The 15,732-nt window shown below is 41.4% G+C and overlaps 1 protein-coding gene across 3 annotated transcripts in view; it reads left to right on the top strand.

Moving 5' to 3' along the window:
* The window catches only part of cdk14 (cyclin dependent kinase 14), a 170,931-nt gene that overhangs the window by 53,097 nt on the left and 102,102 nt on the right, over positions 1-15,732 (top strand). For all 3 annotated transcript variants that reach the window (XM_076736408.1, XM_076736409.1, XM_076736410.1), the window contains 4 exons: positions 5,307-5,401; positions 6,028-6,107; positions 9,062-9,156; positions 11,046-11,108. In XM_076736408.1, coding sequence (XP_076592523.1) covers positions 5,307-5,401; positions 6,028-6,107; positions 9,062-9,156; positions 11,046-11,108 — 333 coding nt within the window. The remainder of the gene's footprint in view (positions 1-5,306; positions 5,402-6,027; positions 6,108-9,061; positions 9,157-11,045; positions 11,109-15,732) is intronic.

Below are 15,732 nucleotides of genomic sequence, written 5' to 3' on the forward strand. Positions count from 1 at the left end.
ATACAGTACATCACCTGAGACATATTTGCTGTTTCCTGCCATTAGTCCCATTTTCACTCTCAGTCAGGCTGTCAGTGATGATGACTTTAAAGGTATACTTCAGTATTTTGAAAATTGTGCTTATAATTTGCTTTCTTGTCATGAGTGACATGAAAAGATTGATAATTAATCTCATGTCCACACAGAGCTGGAATCTTACAAGCTAGGCTCATCACTTTAGGCTACAGCATAAAGACTGGACACAGAAGGGAAGGGCTGGCCTGGCTCTGACTAAAGCAGTGTTTTGGTCTTTCTTAACAGACAACAAACTGTCGTGCTGGTTGTCAGATACACTCAGTGTGCAGAGGTCTTTCTGTAGGTCTCCATAAAGGCACAACAATACCAGACAATGATCACAACCTCACTGTGGCAACAAGCTGCACACAGCCACAGTGCCTGGCTGCTGTTCGCCAAGAAATAGTCACAGTATGTGACACCGTGAAGGGCAAAGAAAAAAGACTAAAGCAGAGGAAAGCCAGCAGCAGCAATGGGACTGATGATACAGTATCATCATCGCCGCGGTAGGCAGTCACCTCTGTTTGAGTTGATAAACAGTGGGTGAGAAAGCAGTCAATGGTTGTGCCAGCATTGCCATGGAAACACAGCTTGTAGATCTGGGATAGGATGAGGGTAGAGGTGCTAATTTTCTTTTTCTCTGTCTCCTAATTAATCACTCATTATATTTGTGGAACTTTTAAAACTCATATTAGACTTGTTTGCCATTTGTACTGTCCTGCACAGGTGAAGGAGAGAGTAATCACTATGTAATGCTATATAGTATTAACATTATCATAGCCATAATCAGAAATAAGTAGAGATAGGGTTGACATCGGTAAAAAGGACTTTTAACATTAAGTAATTAATATTATGTTCGCTATAAAGGCAATAAATATAGTCAGGCTAAATCCAATCAACGCCAATCAGATGCTTCAGAAGCGTACCTGAGAGGCAAAACCTAGGGCAAACAGTTAGCGCTCTAGTTGCTCTTTATAATGATGCCTTCAGTCGGGCTTTCGTCTTCTGAGTGCTTAAGGAAAAGGCAGGCCGCAGGCTGGAATAAAAACCAGCCATATGTCTTGAAAAACACCACTCTCACCATTTTGCTTGTCAAAATTTGATCAGATTGAATTCCGCTCCAAGCGATCCAGGCAGGGTCAGATGTGTGCCTGGAAGTGAACGTAAGTGAGTCCCCAGCCACCTTTTCCCACACACTTTTTCAATTTGTGTACACAAAACTGAGGAGGAAAGCAGAAATTGGAAGTAAAATTTGAAAAATGGCAAAAAAAGGTTTAGTGCTGGGCTGAGGTGGAAAGGTGAAGTTGAATGGCGTCCATGGAGCACGGCAACGCCTAATCACTTCATCTCGTGTCTTCTTCTTCTGCAGTGCTTTAATGGCACCGACAGGAGAGTTTATCCTCCCTAACCAACTCTATATTCACATAACAATAATAGATGAAAATGGACATTCATTTTTGAATTTTCTTTGTCATATTTTCAGGAAATTCAGTTCAAATTGTGCATTACATTGGAATAGAACGCTGGCGTAGGTGCCATTCCTTATTTCACTGGGGAGTAAATTTGGGTCTGACTGCACTTAAGCTTATTGCAGTGAGGTCACAGTAACAAGAAGGCAACCGAGACAAGATTATGAACATTTTTAGCAACTAGCTGAACTTCTTCTATCCAGATTATGACAGCAAGACACTGAGATGAGACTGTTTATGATGTTGAGGAGTAGTTTGTGGGCGAATGAGTGGAGCAAAGGGTTTTGAAAACCCACCCTGACCAAAGTAGTTAGGCCTTTGCTTGAAACAGCAGTAGTACTTACAGCCAATAAAAACAAGGGAATCACCAGATGCTTCTAAATCTGTTTCAACATCAAACTCCAACAGTGTCGACTGTAGCATGCTCTTGCTTGCCTCTGACATGGTTGCAGCTTTTCAAAACACCACTTCCATCTGTATTTCTCAGGTGTTTTGTGTTGGCAGCCAAGCTCTTTTCTCCATCTGAACCAAATTTTCCAGCCTTTGTTCCTTCACACGGTTAATTGAAGGCTGTTTACAAACAACATGATTTTCTTAATCATGCAAATGAGATTTTCAGGTTTTCTACATATGTGGTTCCTTTTTTAATTTAGCACCGAATGTGAAAAGCCTAATGAGTGTGCGCACAAATGCGATTTAATAAGTGTGATATGAGGCTTGACTGATTGCCAGCATCGCTGCAAGACACTAATGGAATGTTTCACCATGATTATGAAAATGTGTAATGTCCCTTTCATGGTGCTTTTGTTTAGACAACCCGGCCAGCCCAACTCTCTTAGCGTTCACACACAACCTCTTGGACTGAAAAATGGGACAGTGGACTTCTCTTTGGTCAGACATGGCTTGTACTTGGAGATAATGGCTTTTCATTTCAACTCTTTTTCCACTTTGGATTCAGCTCTCACTTGGTAAAAGACCCAAAATTGCTAAACTGTGATGCTAACAAATCTCTTTTCAAAGCTTTTTTTTCCCTTCTCAAAGGTCAATGGAGAAATCTTTCGGGTAGCAGGTATCTAATTTTTAGTCACAGCTGATCTTGATCTGATTAAAATGACAAATGTCACCTGCAGCACAGTATATCAGCTGTAGCTAACAAATGTGCATGAAATGCTCTCTGAAAGCCATTTTCTGTACTCAGCCAAATGTTATTTGTGAAGGAATACGTCACTTTACAGCCCTCGGTGAAATGTGTGTTTTTGTAGTTCAGACCAACACAGTGGCAGCTCTTCTCTAGACGAATGATCTACCTGATCATGTCATGTCAGTTGCAGGGGAATCTATGAGTTAAGCTTTCATGCATGTCATATGTTTTCAGCAAAAGGGAGTTGCTCATGAACAATAATCTGTAAAAGAAAGGGTGTCCTTTCATTTCTATCTTGTTCACTGCATGTTCAGGTTATAGCTACAGGTTGGTGATTTGCACATTTGACTGGATTCCATTAAGATGTGATCAACCCGAAACCCATATAAATACTCAAATATCTCTCTACACAGTCTGAACTGTTATCTGCTATAATAAAAACTTTCTCCTATTGCACATTCCCCTTTTTCATTGATCGTGGCCAATTAATGGTAAATAATCATTGTTTTCATTTTATGACACCTACAGTAGGCAAACAGTTATGTCTTGCTATTGGTCAGATGAGCTCCTGTATGGAGGAGGAGTAGCCATTTGTTGTAGAAAGGGAATCCTTTCATGGAGCATACAAAATCAGTGCAGGTACAACACTGGAAGTCATGCTTGTAGCTGTTTGGCATCAGTTGCTTAATTCAGGTTTAACCATCAGCATTACACATGTCTGAGTGTATAGAATATTCTTTATAGCCTCTCATAAACCAATGTCAGACATGACGTTTTGTTGTTTTGCCTCATTTTTGATTTGAAACAGTTGCAGTAATCGTTATTTATTTTTATTATTTGCCTTCTTTTCTGATTTAGTTGTGCTGCTGTTGTGTAGTTCCATGTGGATGAACCACTGGGATGATGCCTCATGAAAATACAGAATATATTTTTTAAATGAATGCAAAGAGGGACAGGTGTGAAATGGTCAATGCAGAATGCCGAAGACAGAAAAAAGGCTTTATTTGTGGATGAAAAATGCATGAGGAGGGAATCTCTTTGTAGTCCAATCTCACCGTCACTGAGAGAGAAGCAACATGAGTCTCTCTGAGAGGTTCCTCAGGCCACCGGGAGGAGAATATCTTTCTGGCCAACTGAGCTGCTTCACAGATAGAGTTACACTTCCTGCTTTATCCCAGGAGGAAGTCTAATTTGTTTAGAGTAGCCCTCAGAAATGCTGAGCTTATTAGAGCTGCAGAGGATGGTGAGATAAGGGAGGAGATAAAGCAGTGAGGACAGTGCAGATGTGGCAGAAACTGCACTTGGTCACATTCTGTGGAGGTGTGTGTGTGTGTTGTGATATCAGAAGCCAAATTTGTGTGGGGCCTTTTATAAGCAAATGAGAGCATGAGAGACAGTGTGGGACTTCGCTGACAAATCCACAATGCTCGATGGTGGCATTGTGCATTTGTGTATTGTTGTGTCATTGTCAAATGAACACGAGAGCTGCGTGCCTTCAGACTGAAGCGAAGCAGGTTTTCAGGTTGGAATGGTGACTGAAACAAGTATGTCCCTTAAAATAAATAAAGAATAAGAAAGCAAGTGTTATACTAAACAACGCTATTTTTGCGCTGACCTCGTTACCTCATTGCTGCCACCACGAGGTACCAGGAACCAGAATGACAGTTATTGAGTCATTGTTGCTGTTTAAGTTTGTGTGCTTTCACACCTGCACAGTTAATTTGGTTTAAAACACCTTTCAGTTCCTGTTCGTGTTTACACTGGATTTTTACAAAGGGCGTAAGAGCCATGAACATGAAGTTATACAGACTCCTGCATCATCAGCAAAATCTAAATCTGGTGACTTACAGCATGTGTATATTTACCTTGTGTGAAGCCACAAAGAGCTCATGAAGAAATAACTTACCAGCATTATTATTATTATTAGACTGTAGCCCAGCGACCATGTTATGAACAATGACTAACAGGTAGAAACAAATGAAAGAGAGGTATGTGGTACTGTATTATTTTGTGTGTGCGTGTGTGTGTGTGTGTGTGTGTGTGTGTGGAAGCGGGGCCACTGTGAGATCACTGTGTCACACATGTTTTAATGGGCTTAATGAACTGCCAGAGTGCACAGAGCAGAATACAGGCTCAGCAGTGACCTGCCAAACACACCTGGCTTCATTTTACCTGAACCAAACAGCTCTGGTATGAAAGCACCAGTTCCTGATCATCATCTGGTGATCAGTGCCGTCACTTCCCTCCAAAACGCCCAGTAAGTTGAAGTTTTAAAGTTGAGCTATTTTCCTCTTTTCATGCCATTTGGGTAAGAAGCCGTTCAGTTCTGGGCCTCATTTCCTCTGAGCTGCAGTTGTTACCTCTTTCTCTGTGAACTGTTGACAGTGAAGTGTCTCGAAGTTATGAGCTGACGATTAAATGAAAGCACTCTTCAGAGATCTTACATGAAGACTTTGTGAAATTCTCTCTCCTCCTCCTCACTGACATTACACCTTCCCGATGATGCACCGGGGAGCCTCCAGATTTTAATATGTCTCATAGACTTCTAATGTTTTCTCTGAAATCCTCCGAGAGTTTTCTTTTCTGGGTTACTGAATTCATACTTTTATATTACCTTTTCATATGTCTTTCTTTTTCCTTAGCCTACAAGCCCCAAGTTTGGGAAGGCAGATTCCTATGAAAAGCTGGAGAAACTGGGAGAAGGTTCATATGCTACAGTTTACAAAGGAAAGAGCAAGTAAGTAGCGCATGCATGTCGAATCAGGCCTAATCCAGTACTCTTCTTTATAGTTCATAAGAGCCACCCGTGCAGGCAGTGAATATTACATTTAATTATACAGGAGCAGTGCTGTAACTGAATGAATTAATTAAATGGAACAGCAATAACAGCCACGGAGTCTAGTTTTATGTAAATAATATTTTCTCTTTACTGTAGAGCTGCAAATCCCACACATGCAATGCAATTTCTTTTCTTTTAATCACTATAACATGGATGTTTTTATTCATTGATTCAATAGTTGTGTTTTTGTGGCCTGGTGCTTTCCGTCTAGGCTTTACTAATTAAATTCCAGAAAATGAAAAGTTCACACACTGTAAATGTATGAAAGTCCACACGCTCTAATCTCCTCAGTAATGATGTTCGTGTGCGTTGCTCCTCACCACAACAGCTTTGATTGGTGAGCTTCATTCAGTTGTAATCCTGTGGCCTTGTACCGGGGTCTCACTCCACTGCTGCTAAATTACATTTCATTGACTTAACAATCCTTACTGTTCTCCAGCTTGGCTGATTTTAATAGAATCTTTTGTCATGTTGCTAAAAAATCACAGGATTACCATACTCTGTCTGTCCTGTGTTGTTGCCAGGGTGAATGGGAAGCTGGTGGCTCTGAAGGTGATTCGTCTGCAAGAGGAGGAAGGGACGCCCTTCACAGCCATAAGAGAAGGTAAGAGCCTCAGACGTGGAAAGAAAACTCTGCTTAAATATTGTTGGAGCACAAAAACAGTGAAATTCTCATGACGAATTTGTTGGAAAGGACATCATTGGTCACAGCCCAAATACTGGTCCCATTCAAAGTCTGCGTTTAGCACGTATGCTCAAAAGTCCCATTAATATTCTTCCACTTAATCGCGGAAATAACTGATTTGTATGTGAGCTTGAGGCAGACATACATCCCAGAATGGATTTTGCATCAAGCAGAGGTGGCAGAGGACAGTCAAACCTCAAACTTTTAGAATTTTCATATTAAAATTCCTACTGTGTCCCCAATAATGGCTGGTAATATTACCTCAGAGCCCTCTTGTACTTTATATGAAAAATATCAGCTTTAGCCATCAAACAGAGATCTGGAGTCCCACAGGCTCCACCGAAGAGACAGTAGAACTCTTTTGTTCCTCCGTCTGTCAGAGTTTGGGTTCTAAGTAGGCCTCGCTGTTCCCGTGTAGATTAAGCTCTGCTGTTCTGTTCTGCTTTCCCCTCCTTATATCAACCCAGGCCATCAAATAATAGTGTCCCAAACGTACAGAGAAGTTCCATCATGCTCTGTGCTCATGTGTCTGACATCCTGAGACTTAGCTGTTGTCAGCACAGAGCTCGTCCTGCCTTGTTTGTCCTGTCAGTTGTGTTGGTGAAGCACTGAAGCTCTCCACTTTCAAACATTCACCTCCACGCGCACAACTTTCTTCCTTCTTTTGAACTTAGATGAGAAAATGATTCTGTCTGTTTGATCTGCGTATGATCCAGACCTGATGAAGTGAGAGCCTACGCACACACACACACACACAGACACACACGCACGGAGTCCTAACTCTCCCTGTGAACGTATCAGAAAGGCACTTTGAAATTGAACTAATTCAGCAATTACTGAGCAGGAAGCTCCCAGCGTTGATATGTGAGCAGCATTACAGACTGCTGCTGAATAAAGTAATATATCCAGAGGAGAGGAGAGTTGAGCGCGTGTGTGCGCGCGTGTCCACACTTAATAAAACTACACACACTCATGCTCATTACTAGAGATGAGGTGGGTGTATGTGTGCGAGGGAGGGGGATGGATCTTCAAACAGTGACAGGATCTTTGAGGTATCTATAGTGCTAACCTCCTGCTTACTGACAGGAGTCCTACTTTATCTGATTTTTTTTTAACAACCTTGAGGTCCTCGTACAGGATGAATGTATTCATGAGGCTTCATCACTCGCCAGCTCTCTCAGCATTTGTCCATCAAAGCTCCCCTGTGACCTTGGAAAAGAGCTCTGTGTTTGCTAAATTAATCGCATTGGCAACTGTCTGAACACCCCATTTAGGTCTCATAATAAAAAACTGGGCTTATTATGCCACTCTCACATTCTGTCCTAATGAAAGTATTTTCTGTGTTGCCTGACTATGAGCTGACAAGTTAGTCTGTCAGCTGTTTGTTTGCCTGCAAATTTGTCTCTGTGATTATGGAGAAAGCTTTGCAGTTTGTTGCCAAAGTATAATCACACCTCTGGAGTCTTTTTTCTAAAAGATATTTGTTTTCCTGTCTCGGTCAAGTATAGTGCCTTCAGAGTCCTCAATATCACCACTGTGGGCAAAAAGTGGTGGGGTATTTCTAACGAATCAGTGTCGTAATGACGAAATAGAAATGTTCATTGTTGAAGTAAATACTGTCTGTAGAAGAGCTGGTGCATGCAAACATTTTGTGTAAAACAATTTTCAGTATTGAAGATTCGGTCAGTATTTTCATGTTGGACGATGCAGCTGACTGCCTGACTTGGATGAAAATGAAAGTGTTACAGGTCGGCTTTCTGAAATGTCCAAACATTTGTCATCCTCCATTCAAGCCTTCTTAAGGAGATCTTCTGGCCATGACTCATGCTAACTTTGCAGTTGTCCCCTCTGTTATAGTCATTCAGGAAACTCTGACTCTGACAAAACAGATAATGCTGAATGGGCCTCATAAAGATGTTTAAATAAGGTTAAATTCCCTAAATCAGTGGAATCTGGTATATGCCAACATTTTTATGATTGTCTGACTTTACTTCAGCTCTGGTGAATGCCAAGTTGAGGTTGAGGCTTTATACTAACCAACTGCAGCTCTCACTTTCTCTTGGTTTGGTGTTCTAAAATGTACCCAGAGTGGCTTTGTGAGAATTTAGTAATCTGAGTCAACCTAATAATCAATTTACAGGTCATCATAAGCAAAGAGCAGGTCAAAAGTTCTCCCTCTGAAAGCTGACTATTAGAATAGAACTGAATTTAGACATTTTCCTTCCAAAGCTCATAATGTTTTTCCTTGGGTGAGGCGAAGCCCTTCCAGCGCATAGACTCCACAGTGAACTATTCAAACTTGGGACACGGACAGTTTTGCTTTCAAGCCCCAACTCAGTCAAGCGCACAGGTTTTTAGAAGTGGAGAATTTTCCCACGCAAAACTCTCATTTTTCAATTTCTGCAAACCTGTTTTCACAAAGCATTGCTTTTTATTTCTTTCAGTTATTTGCACAATCCTCCCACACTGTACTCGAAGCAAATTACACATGAAAGTCTTAACAAATCTGTCCCACAACGTGCTGATCACACCCAACCTCCTGAGTAACACTGCAAGAAGCTTTGTCAGTAAAGTAATGGGCAGTTTGATCTCCTCAACACATCATTCCGCTGCTCTACTTATTAACACTGTCTGTTTCATCATAAATGTGTTGACAAATGAGTGTGAGAACTTAGATCAGTAAATCCAGCCTGTATTTTCTTTTTTCTCTTTTAATCTGTTCCTAATCTCCTGTATGCATGTAGTGAGGCTCATAGAGAGCCTGTGATGCATTCTAATGATCCGGCTAATGAAGGCATAGATCATAGCAAGTCCTCTGGTATCTCAGTATGTGCTCCCCATTAACTCTCTGCCTGTCCGTCCTCTCTCTGCAGCATCTCTTCTGAAAGGCCTGAAGCACGCCAACATCGTGCTCCTCCATGACATCATCCACACCAAGGAAACCCTGACTCTGGTCTTTGAATATGTGGTGAGGCTGCACACTGCCACGCTGAGATCACACATTTGGACCCTTCATGGGCGGACTGCAGACCAGTCTAAAATTAGGTCGACAATCTGTTTTTAGTGTTTGTTCAAACGGGAAAAAACCCACAGTTTTAAAGGGCGCAGGGGTCACTGCTCGTCTGTGCGTCTTTTGTTTGATTGATTTGACCTCAGCGTCTGCTCGCTGACTGAGCTTTAGTTTTTAATACTCTTCCCACAGAAACATGAGCTGTGGATATTTTGATTGGCATGCTCTTGTTTATAGGGCACTTGGAGAATGTTAAAGCAGCCTGGGCTTTTTCCACTCTTTCTGCGGTGCCGTAGGATGGCAGCCAGAAGCACCAGAGGCTGGTGTGTCTATGCCCAGAACAGGAAGTCAAGCGGCCATTTTATTGGAAGGTCACTGTTTTAGTAAGTTTCCACAACTGTCCTGTCAAGTGCTGTTGACGCAAATGACAGCAAAGGATTTCTGTCCATGTGTTTATGGCCTATAGGAAAACTTCTGACCAGGAAAGGCAATTGAAATGCATACAGTGTTCAGAACTACCCTTAACTCTTCGCATAGTACCAACAGACAGCCAGTTTTGGTGGTCACATTGATATTCAGGTAATATTTGATCTTAAACTGCTGAGTGAGGCCAAATCTCTTCACCAGAACAAGCTTAGTCAGCATTCCATCACTTTTGCATTTAATGTGACTGAAGGCAGTGCAATGCCCCCTGTTGGTAGATATAACGTGTCAGAGGTTGTGCTTTTGAAGATGTGGTGAGGTGTGAGTGGAGCTCAGTGGGTTATGTTTGAATAAAAAATAAGAGCAGAGATCAGTTTGGCTTTGGAGTTTAAACACAGAAGTCAGTTAAGACTCCTCATAAGACCCTCTCTGATTATTCATATCTTTATCATATCATATCATATCATATCATATCATATCATATCATATCATATCATATCATATCATAACATTAGTACATTTATTCCGATTTTGATGGAGCACACACCTTTTGATTTTGAGGTATCAGTTGTTTTTCCATTTATGAATCCAACCTGGTGCCTAATGGCTTTGTATTTGAATGAAATGTTAAATTCCAAGCTGTGCAGCTGTGTTGGACTACTGGTTGGTTTCATGTTGATCCATCATCTTTCGTTCCAGCTGTAATCAGCCTGTGCTGTTTTACATACAGAGAGCTTTTCAACCAGAAAAATCAGTTCATTGTTCTCGTCTCAAAGCCTAATGATGATTGACAGGGAGTGGGTGACATACATAGGGAGAGGGGGCACGGAGCTGAGGGGAAAAACAATGAAATGTAGAGCTGAGAGATGGAGGAGAAAGTGTGAGATGGACAGGCAGGTCCGCGTTGGAGCATCTGTCTGAATTATTCAGTAGAGGAGGCTCTGCTGGTGTGGGCAGCAGGAGATTGTTGAGATTGTAAATATCAGTGTGATTTCAGAGCCACTGCCTCATCCATCCTCAATCTGCTTCCAAAACACAGAGGTGAAGGGCAGGCCAGTGTAACGCTGCATGTCTTATGAGTCAGTAGATGGTGGCTCTCTGATAGAGGAGACGTCAGCTCAGCTTTCAGACAAATCACCTCGCATCTCATATGGTAAACACTAGTCGAACATAAAGCAGATTCCTGGATGTCAGGAAGGAAATGCACTTTGCCAAAAGTATGTGGACACTCCTGTCCACAAATCATGGTTTATTCCTGTATGTGGAAATATCCCATTGCACTAACATTTAAAGATGTCCTATTACAGACTATTCTGCCTCACTGTGAATCATATTGACCACCACGATGTCCTGAGCTTAAACTCTCACCCTTATCCAGAACATGTTACTATTTAACACTGTGCTCTTTTGCTTTTATTTTACAGCACACAGACCTGTGTCAGTACATGGACAAACACCCTGGGGGTCTCCATCCAGACAATGTGAAGGTACAGTATGCATGATAATGCTGGACACTAGACATTTGCTAATGAGCAGCATAGTTTGAAAATGCTAAAAAGGTGTGGATGAAAAACAGGAGTGATTTTCTAACCAAGAACAGATCAGGTGGATTACGTAACAAGAAACAGACAGCAGTGGAAGAGTCGAGTCGAACTGGAACATTTAAGTAGTCCTTCTGATGGTCTACTCTAGTGGTTATCACCCTGGGGGTTCAGACCCCCCATAGGGTCACAAGATAAAACTTCAAGGTTGCATGATGAAAAGAAAAAAAAGATTTGCTGCTCAGCTATAAACCAGAGTTTGGGACACACTGGTCTACTCCACATGGTCATTTTAGCTCTTCGGTTTGTCTGCGTTTTGAAGAATCCATTCTCATTGGTGGTTTGGTTTTCATCAGCCCATGTGGAAAGAGACCTCTTGCAATAAACCACAGTAGCAACCAAAACAAAGCGCTTGCAGCATTAATAATGTGAGCATTTGTAACTTATGGTGCAGTTAAACGGGATGTTGCCAGGCAACATTTGCTGGCACAGTGTGGTGAAAAGCAAACAGGACAAAAAGTAATGAAGGCAGTACTGCAAGCATAAACTGTGGGAAGCTAGTTTGGCTAGCACGCTGACAACAGCTTTCCAAAAGTAATCAATTCTACACTTAAATCTAGTTTATTTTGTTGCATTTTATGTTGGGATGCTCATGCTTGGGAGAGAGATCCAACAAAGGTCCCCTGCCTGACTCAAAAGGGGCATTGCAGTTTATAATCAGCATCTTAAACCCTAAGCCATGGGGCCACCTCATATACTCTATCCTATCCAAGACTTAAGCAGCATCCTCCTGCTATGCTGCTTGTGTTATTTTACCGTACACTGAGATAAACAAGATTAGAAATCGTCATTTTTTTTTTAAAGAGGTCAGTTCTAGCCCCTCTTACAAACTGCCTGGACAATGGAGAGCCTCATAGTTTCATGTGTCAAGTTCAATCAAATTGAACTTAAAGAGAGTCAGTGCATGATGGAAAGCAAAAGCATCTGGCCCTGTCCCTGATAGAAAACAGTGGGGAGTGAAATGTGGCTGCAGGGTCAGGGTTAGAACCTTTAGCTCTTAGTTTCCCAGTGGTTTGTGCTGACACAAAGACCAGCAGTATGTGCCAAGCTGCAGTAATGCACCTGCAAACAAAGGGCTAATTAAACTGAAAATAATGACTCAGTTGTCTCTCTTCCAGACATTTTAGCCATTGAGCTAAGTTTTCTGAAATTTTATGTTGAAATATACAAATGACCAAATTACACATGTGCTGATTTGCATACATTTCCAGAACACAAGTCTGATCGCTGGATTAAAGCCAGATTCAGAACTCTTGTTTCATTTTGTTGATTTCGATTCAAAGGTTTTAACAGAGGACATTTTGGATAGCTCTTTTTATCATGCCATAAATCAAAAAATACTGCAAGCAGCCATAATAAAATCCATTTTCACCTGCGGAATAAAATGTTAAATAAATCAGGCTATGAATGATATATGAACAAACCCCTAAAAAACCCTGTAAAAACTTTCAAATTATAGAATAAAACTAATAGAATAAAACTGGAAAGTTTGGTGTCTGCAAGTCATGCTGAGGGGGAGATTTCTGGTTCAGGATCAGAAAAAATCTCATTTTGAGAAACAGCTATTAACGATGTGTAGTAAAATTAACTACACTACAGGTGAATAGGTGAAAAATTGGAACTAATAGATATAACCATGACACTTCCCCAGTTGCAAGACAATTTCTGGTTTACTGATTTTATGTTGAATGTTATGGAAGTTTATGTTTAGATATGCAAGTTGATGCATATTGTTCTAGATTGCATGAAGGGACTGAGTCTGTCTTGTCTGGAGAGGGGCTCAGGGTCTTCATTTAAACTATTGCAGCATTGGCCGACAGTCTGGTCACTTTCAATATTAATCAAAAGACTTTTTTTCAGTCAGAGCAGGCAGCTCATGAAAACATTATGAAGAACATTATGCAACAGGTCTTCTGCCAGCAGTCGAGGTTTGGCTACATAAAGATTAAACTCTGAGCAGCCTATATTTAAACCTGACCTAAACCTCAGTTCAATAGTTGTTACTTCCTTACATCAACCTCAACTACAGCTCAAACCATAAAGAAGCCTTTTGATTATTTTGCCATTGCTGTCATCCTAATGCCAGCCTAAAAACTGTCCCTGGCGTTATGTGGGACACGAGCCTTTGTGAGGCCGGTCGATAGTCTGATGGATCTGTTCTCTTTAGCGCAACATGAGTTAACCGTCACTCAGCGGTGTTCCTCCTGTTTGTTAGAGGTGTTGGTAACCTAAATGAACAGGTAGAGGGAAATGATGATGGAGTGAATGAGGCCATGTGATGTTGGTGTTGGTGGTGGTGTTGGGAGGTTCCATCATGCAGGAAGGTGACAGTTCAGGCTACATGTGTTATGTAACACAGCTCGTACCTTTTGCCACTGAAGATTTACATAAGTAATATGTGTTTTTCCTGCTGACTGCAGCCTCATTTAGATTCACATGAATAATTTAGGATTATTCAGAGCGAGCAGAGCGAGGTGTTGCTTGGCTCCCGCTGACTTTGTTACTTACAGAATTGGTGCGATGCCTGAGTTGTGACTTCTAATCTGTTGATAGGGCGTGTGGCTTTGTTCCTGTGCAGCCATGGAATGGAGGCTGCTGTGGTACTAGCCAGCATGAAGACAGTGCTTCTAATACTCCATCACAGTGAGAATAGCATCTGTATTCTTTTGGTATTGTGTAGAAAAGGGTACATTTAGCCTAACCTTAACCAAAAACTGGAGCTTTTCGTTATGTCTGTCATTTCTCAGCTTGTGCATTGGATTGTATTTGAAATGTAGTTTACAGTATAATGTAAATGAACATATGCTGAGATACCAGTTAATGCTCAGAGCAGCTGACAGTAATGTAATTACTCAGTTTCTCACTACAGTCCTTGTTTTGATCAGGCCAATTATGATCAGACTAACAAGGTGAAGTGGATGAGAAGATGAGCAAATGCAGCACAGACTGAGGGTGTGTTCTCCAAATGGTTCTCATCTGCAGCCCAAATACATCTCAGAAGCAGCTCAAGTGATGACCAGTGCTCTGGCTTTTCTTTGTGGAGGGGTGTTTCATGCAGAAGGCTCAGAAAAGACAGGCTTATAGTAAAAAGCCTGACTGTAGTGAGCCATAATGAAACAAGATGAAGCTGATCAAACTAATTTAACTAATTGCAGCTCAGGGATTGTTAATGGCTTCAACTAATAAGCCTGACAATATTCTATATTTTTCTAATTGTCAGCAAACTCCATGAAAAGAACCAAAATCATTTAATTGATTTCCACACAATATGACTAATCTGTATCCAAAGCCTGCGAGACAGCCCTGCAGGTGGGCTCAGACTGGAAGAAACCGCTGTCACTGCCTTTAAAGCTGACAATTAAACACAATGTTTCTCATTTGCTAAATCCATACTTCAACAGAAAAACGAAAAAGACAACTTGTGGTTTCCGGGGGAATTGCATGCTGGAATTATGTCCTGACAAACAGCTGAAATGACTGTGTATGTCTTGTTGTCATACTGAGGTTGCTAGGTTTGCAGACAGAGCAGAAGAGTGGGTGGAGGGGTAAACTGTTGTTTGTTGAGAAGTAATCCTAACACATAACTTCCCCTACAACCACAAATTACAGTACAGACTAATCTAAAACATACGTCCCTTTTAATGAGCTTCAGCTAGCCAGAGGCCAGAGCCAGGCTAGCTGTTGCCTCCTGCTTCCACTCCTCACTCTAAGAGTCCATATCTGTACTTAACACACAGACATCAGATCGATATTGATCGTCTCATCTCACTCAGAAAGTGACTACAGTGTTTTAAATGTGTGTATAATCAGTGTTGAGGATGTAATCAAACCACACACTGAAAGAACAAAGCTTATGGGTGTTTCACTGATGTGAGGTCAGCACTGATTGGCTTCTGATAAGCATCATATAGAGGTTTAATGTCCATTATTAGTGTGTTTTATGACTGAGTGTGTGGAAGTGCAGTCACTCAACCATCCTCCTATTTACTAATCAGCAGCATTAAAGCTATTAGTGCCTCCACTGGTGCTGGATCAAATTAACATTCAGAGGCACACACTCAGAAGCTCACTGCTACATAATTATTGGTCAAGAACCAGAGAGCTGCGTGTGTGTGTGTGTGTGGCTGTCTGTCTGTCTGTGAGTGTGTTCCTGCAGTTTAAAATTGAAAGTGTACTGAAGTTTCTGCTTGAACTCGATGATCTGTGGTAAAATCTATTGGCGACTGTCTTGTGCAGCACCATTAACTTTTCTCGCCCCGTGTACAGTACTTGACTGCAGTTTGTTAGCAGCACTGCTGTAATTGAACATAGTGAGCATGACCTCATCTAGACTGCTGCTCAAGTGCTCTCCTTATTAGATTATATGCAGTCAGCTGAAGGGCCGTGTCTCAATGACATTTCCATAGATCGGTTTGAAACTGACACCCACAAACCATGTCTACAAGCCCAGCAACAAGCTAGCATTTGCCCTTACAATTACATTACAGGGGAAGCTGCTGAAGGCACATTA

Source organism: Chaetodon auriga, chromosome 8 (genome assembly GCF_051107435.1).
Source record: "Chaetodon auriga isolate fChaAug3 chromosome 8, fChaAug3.hap1, whole genome shotgun sequence".
NCBI classification, from domain to species: Eukaryota; Metazoa; Chordata; class Actinopteri; order Chaetodontiformes; family Chaetodontidae; genus Chaetodon; species Chaetodon auriga.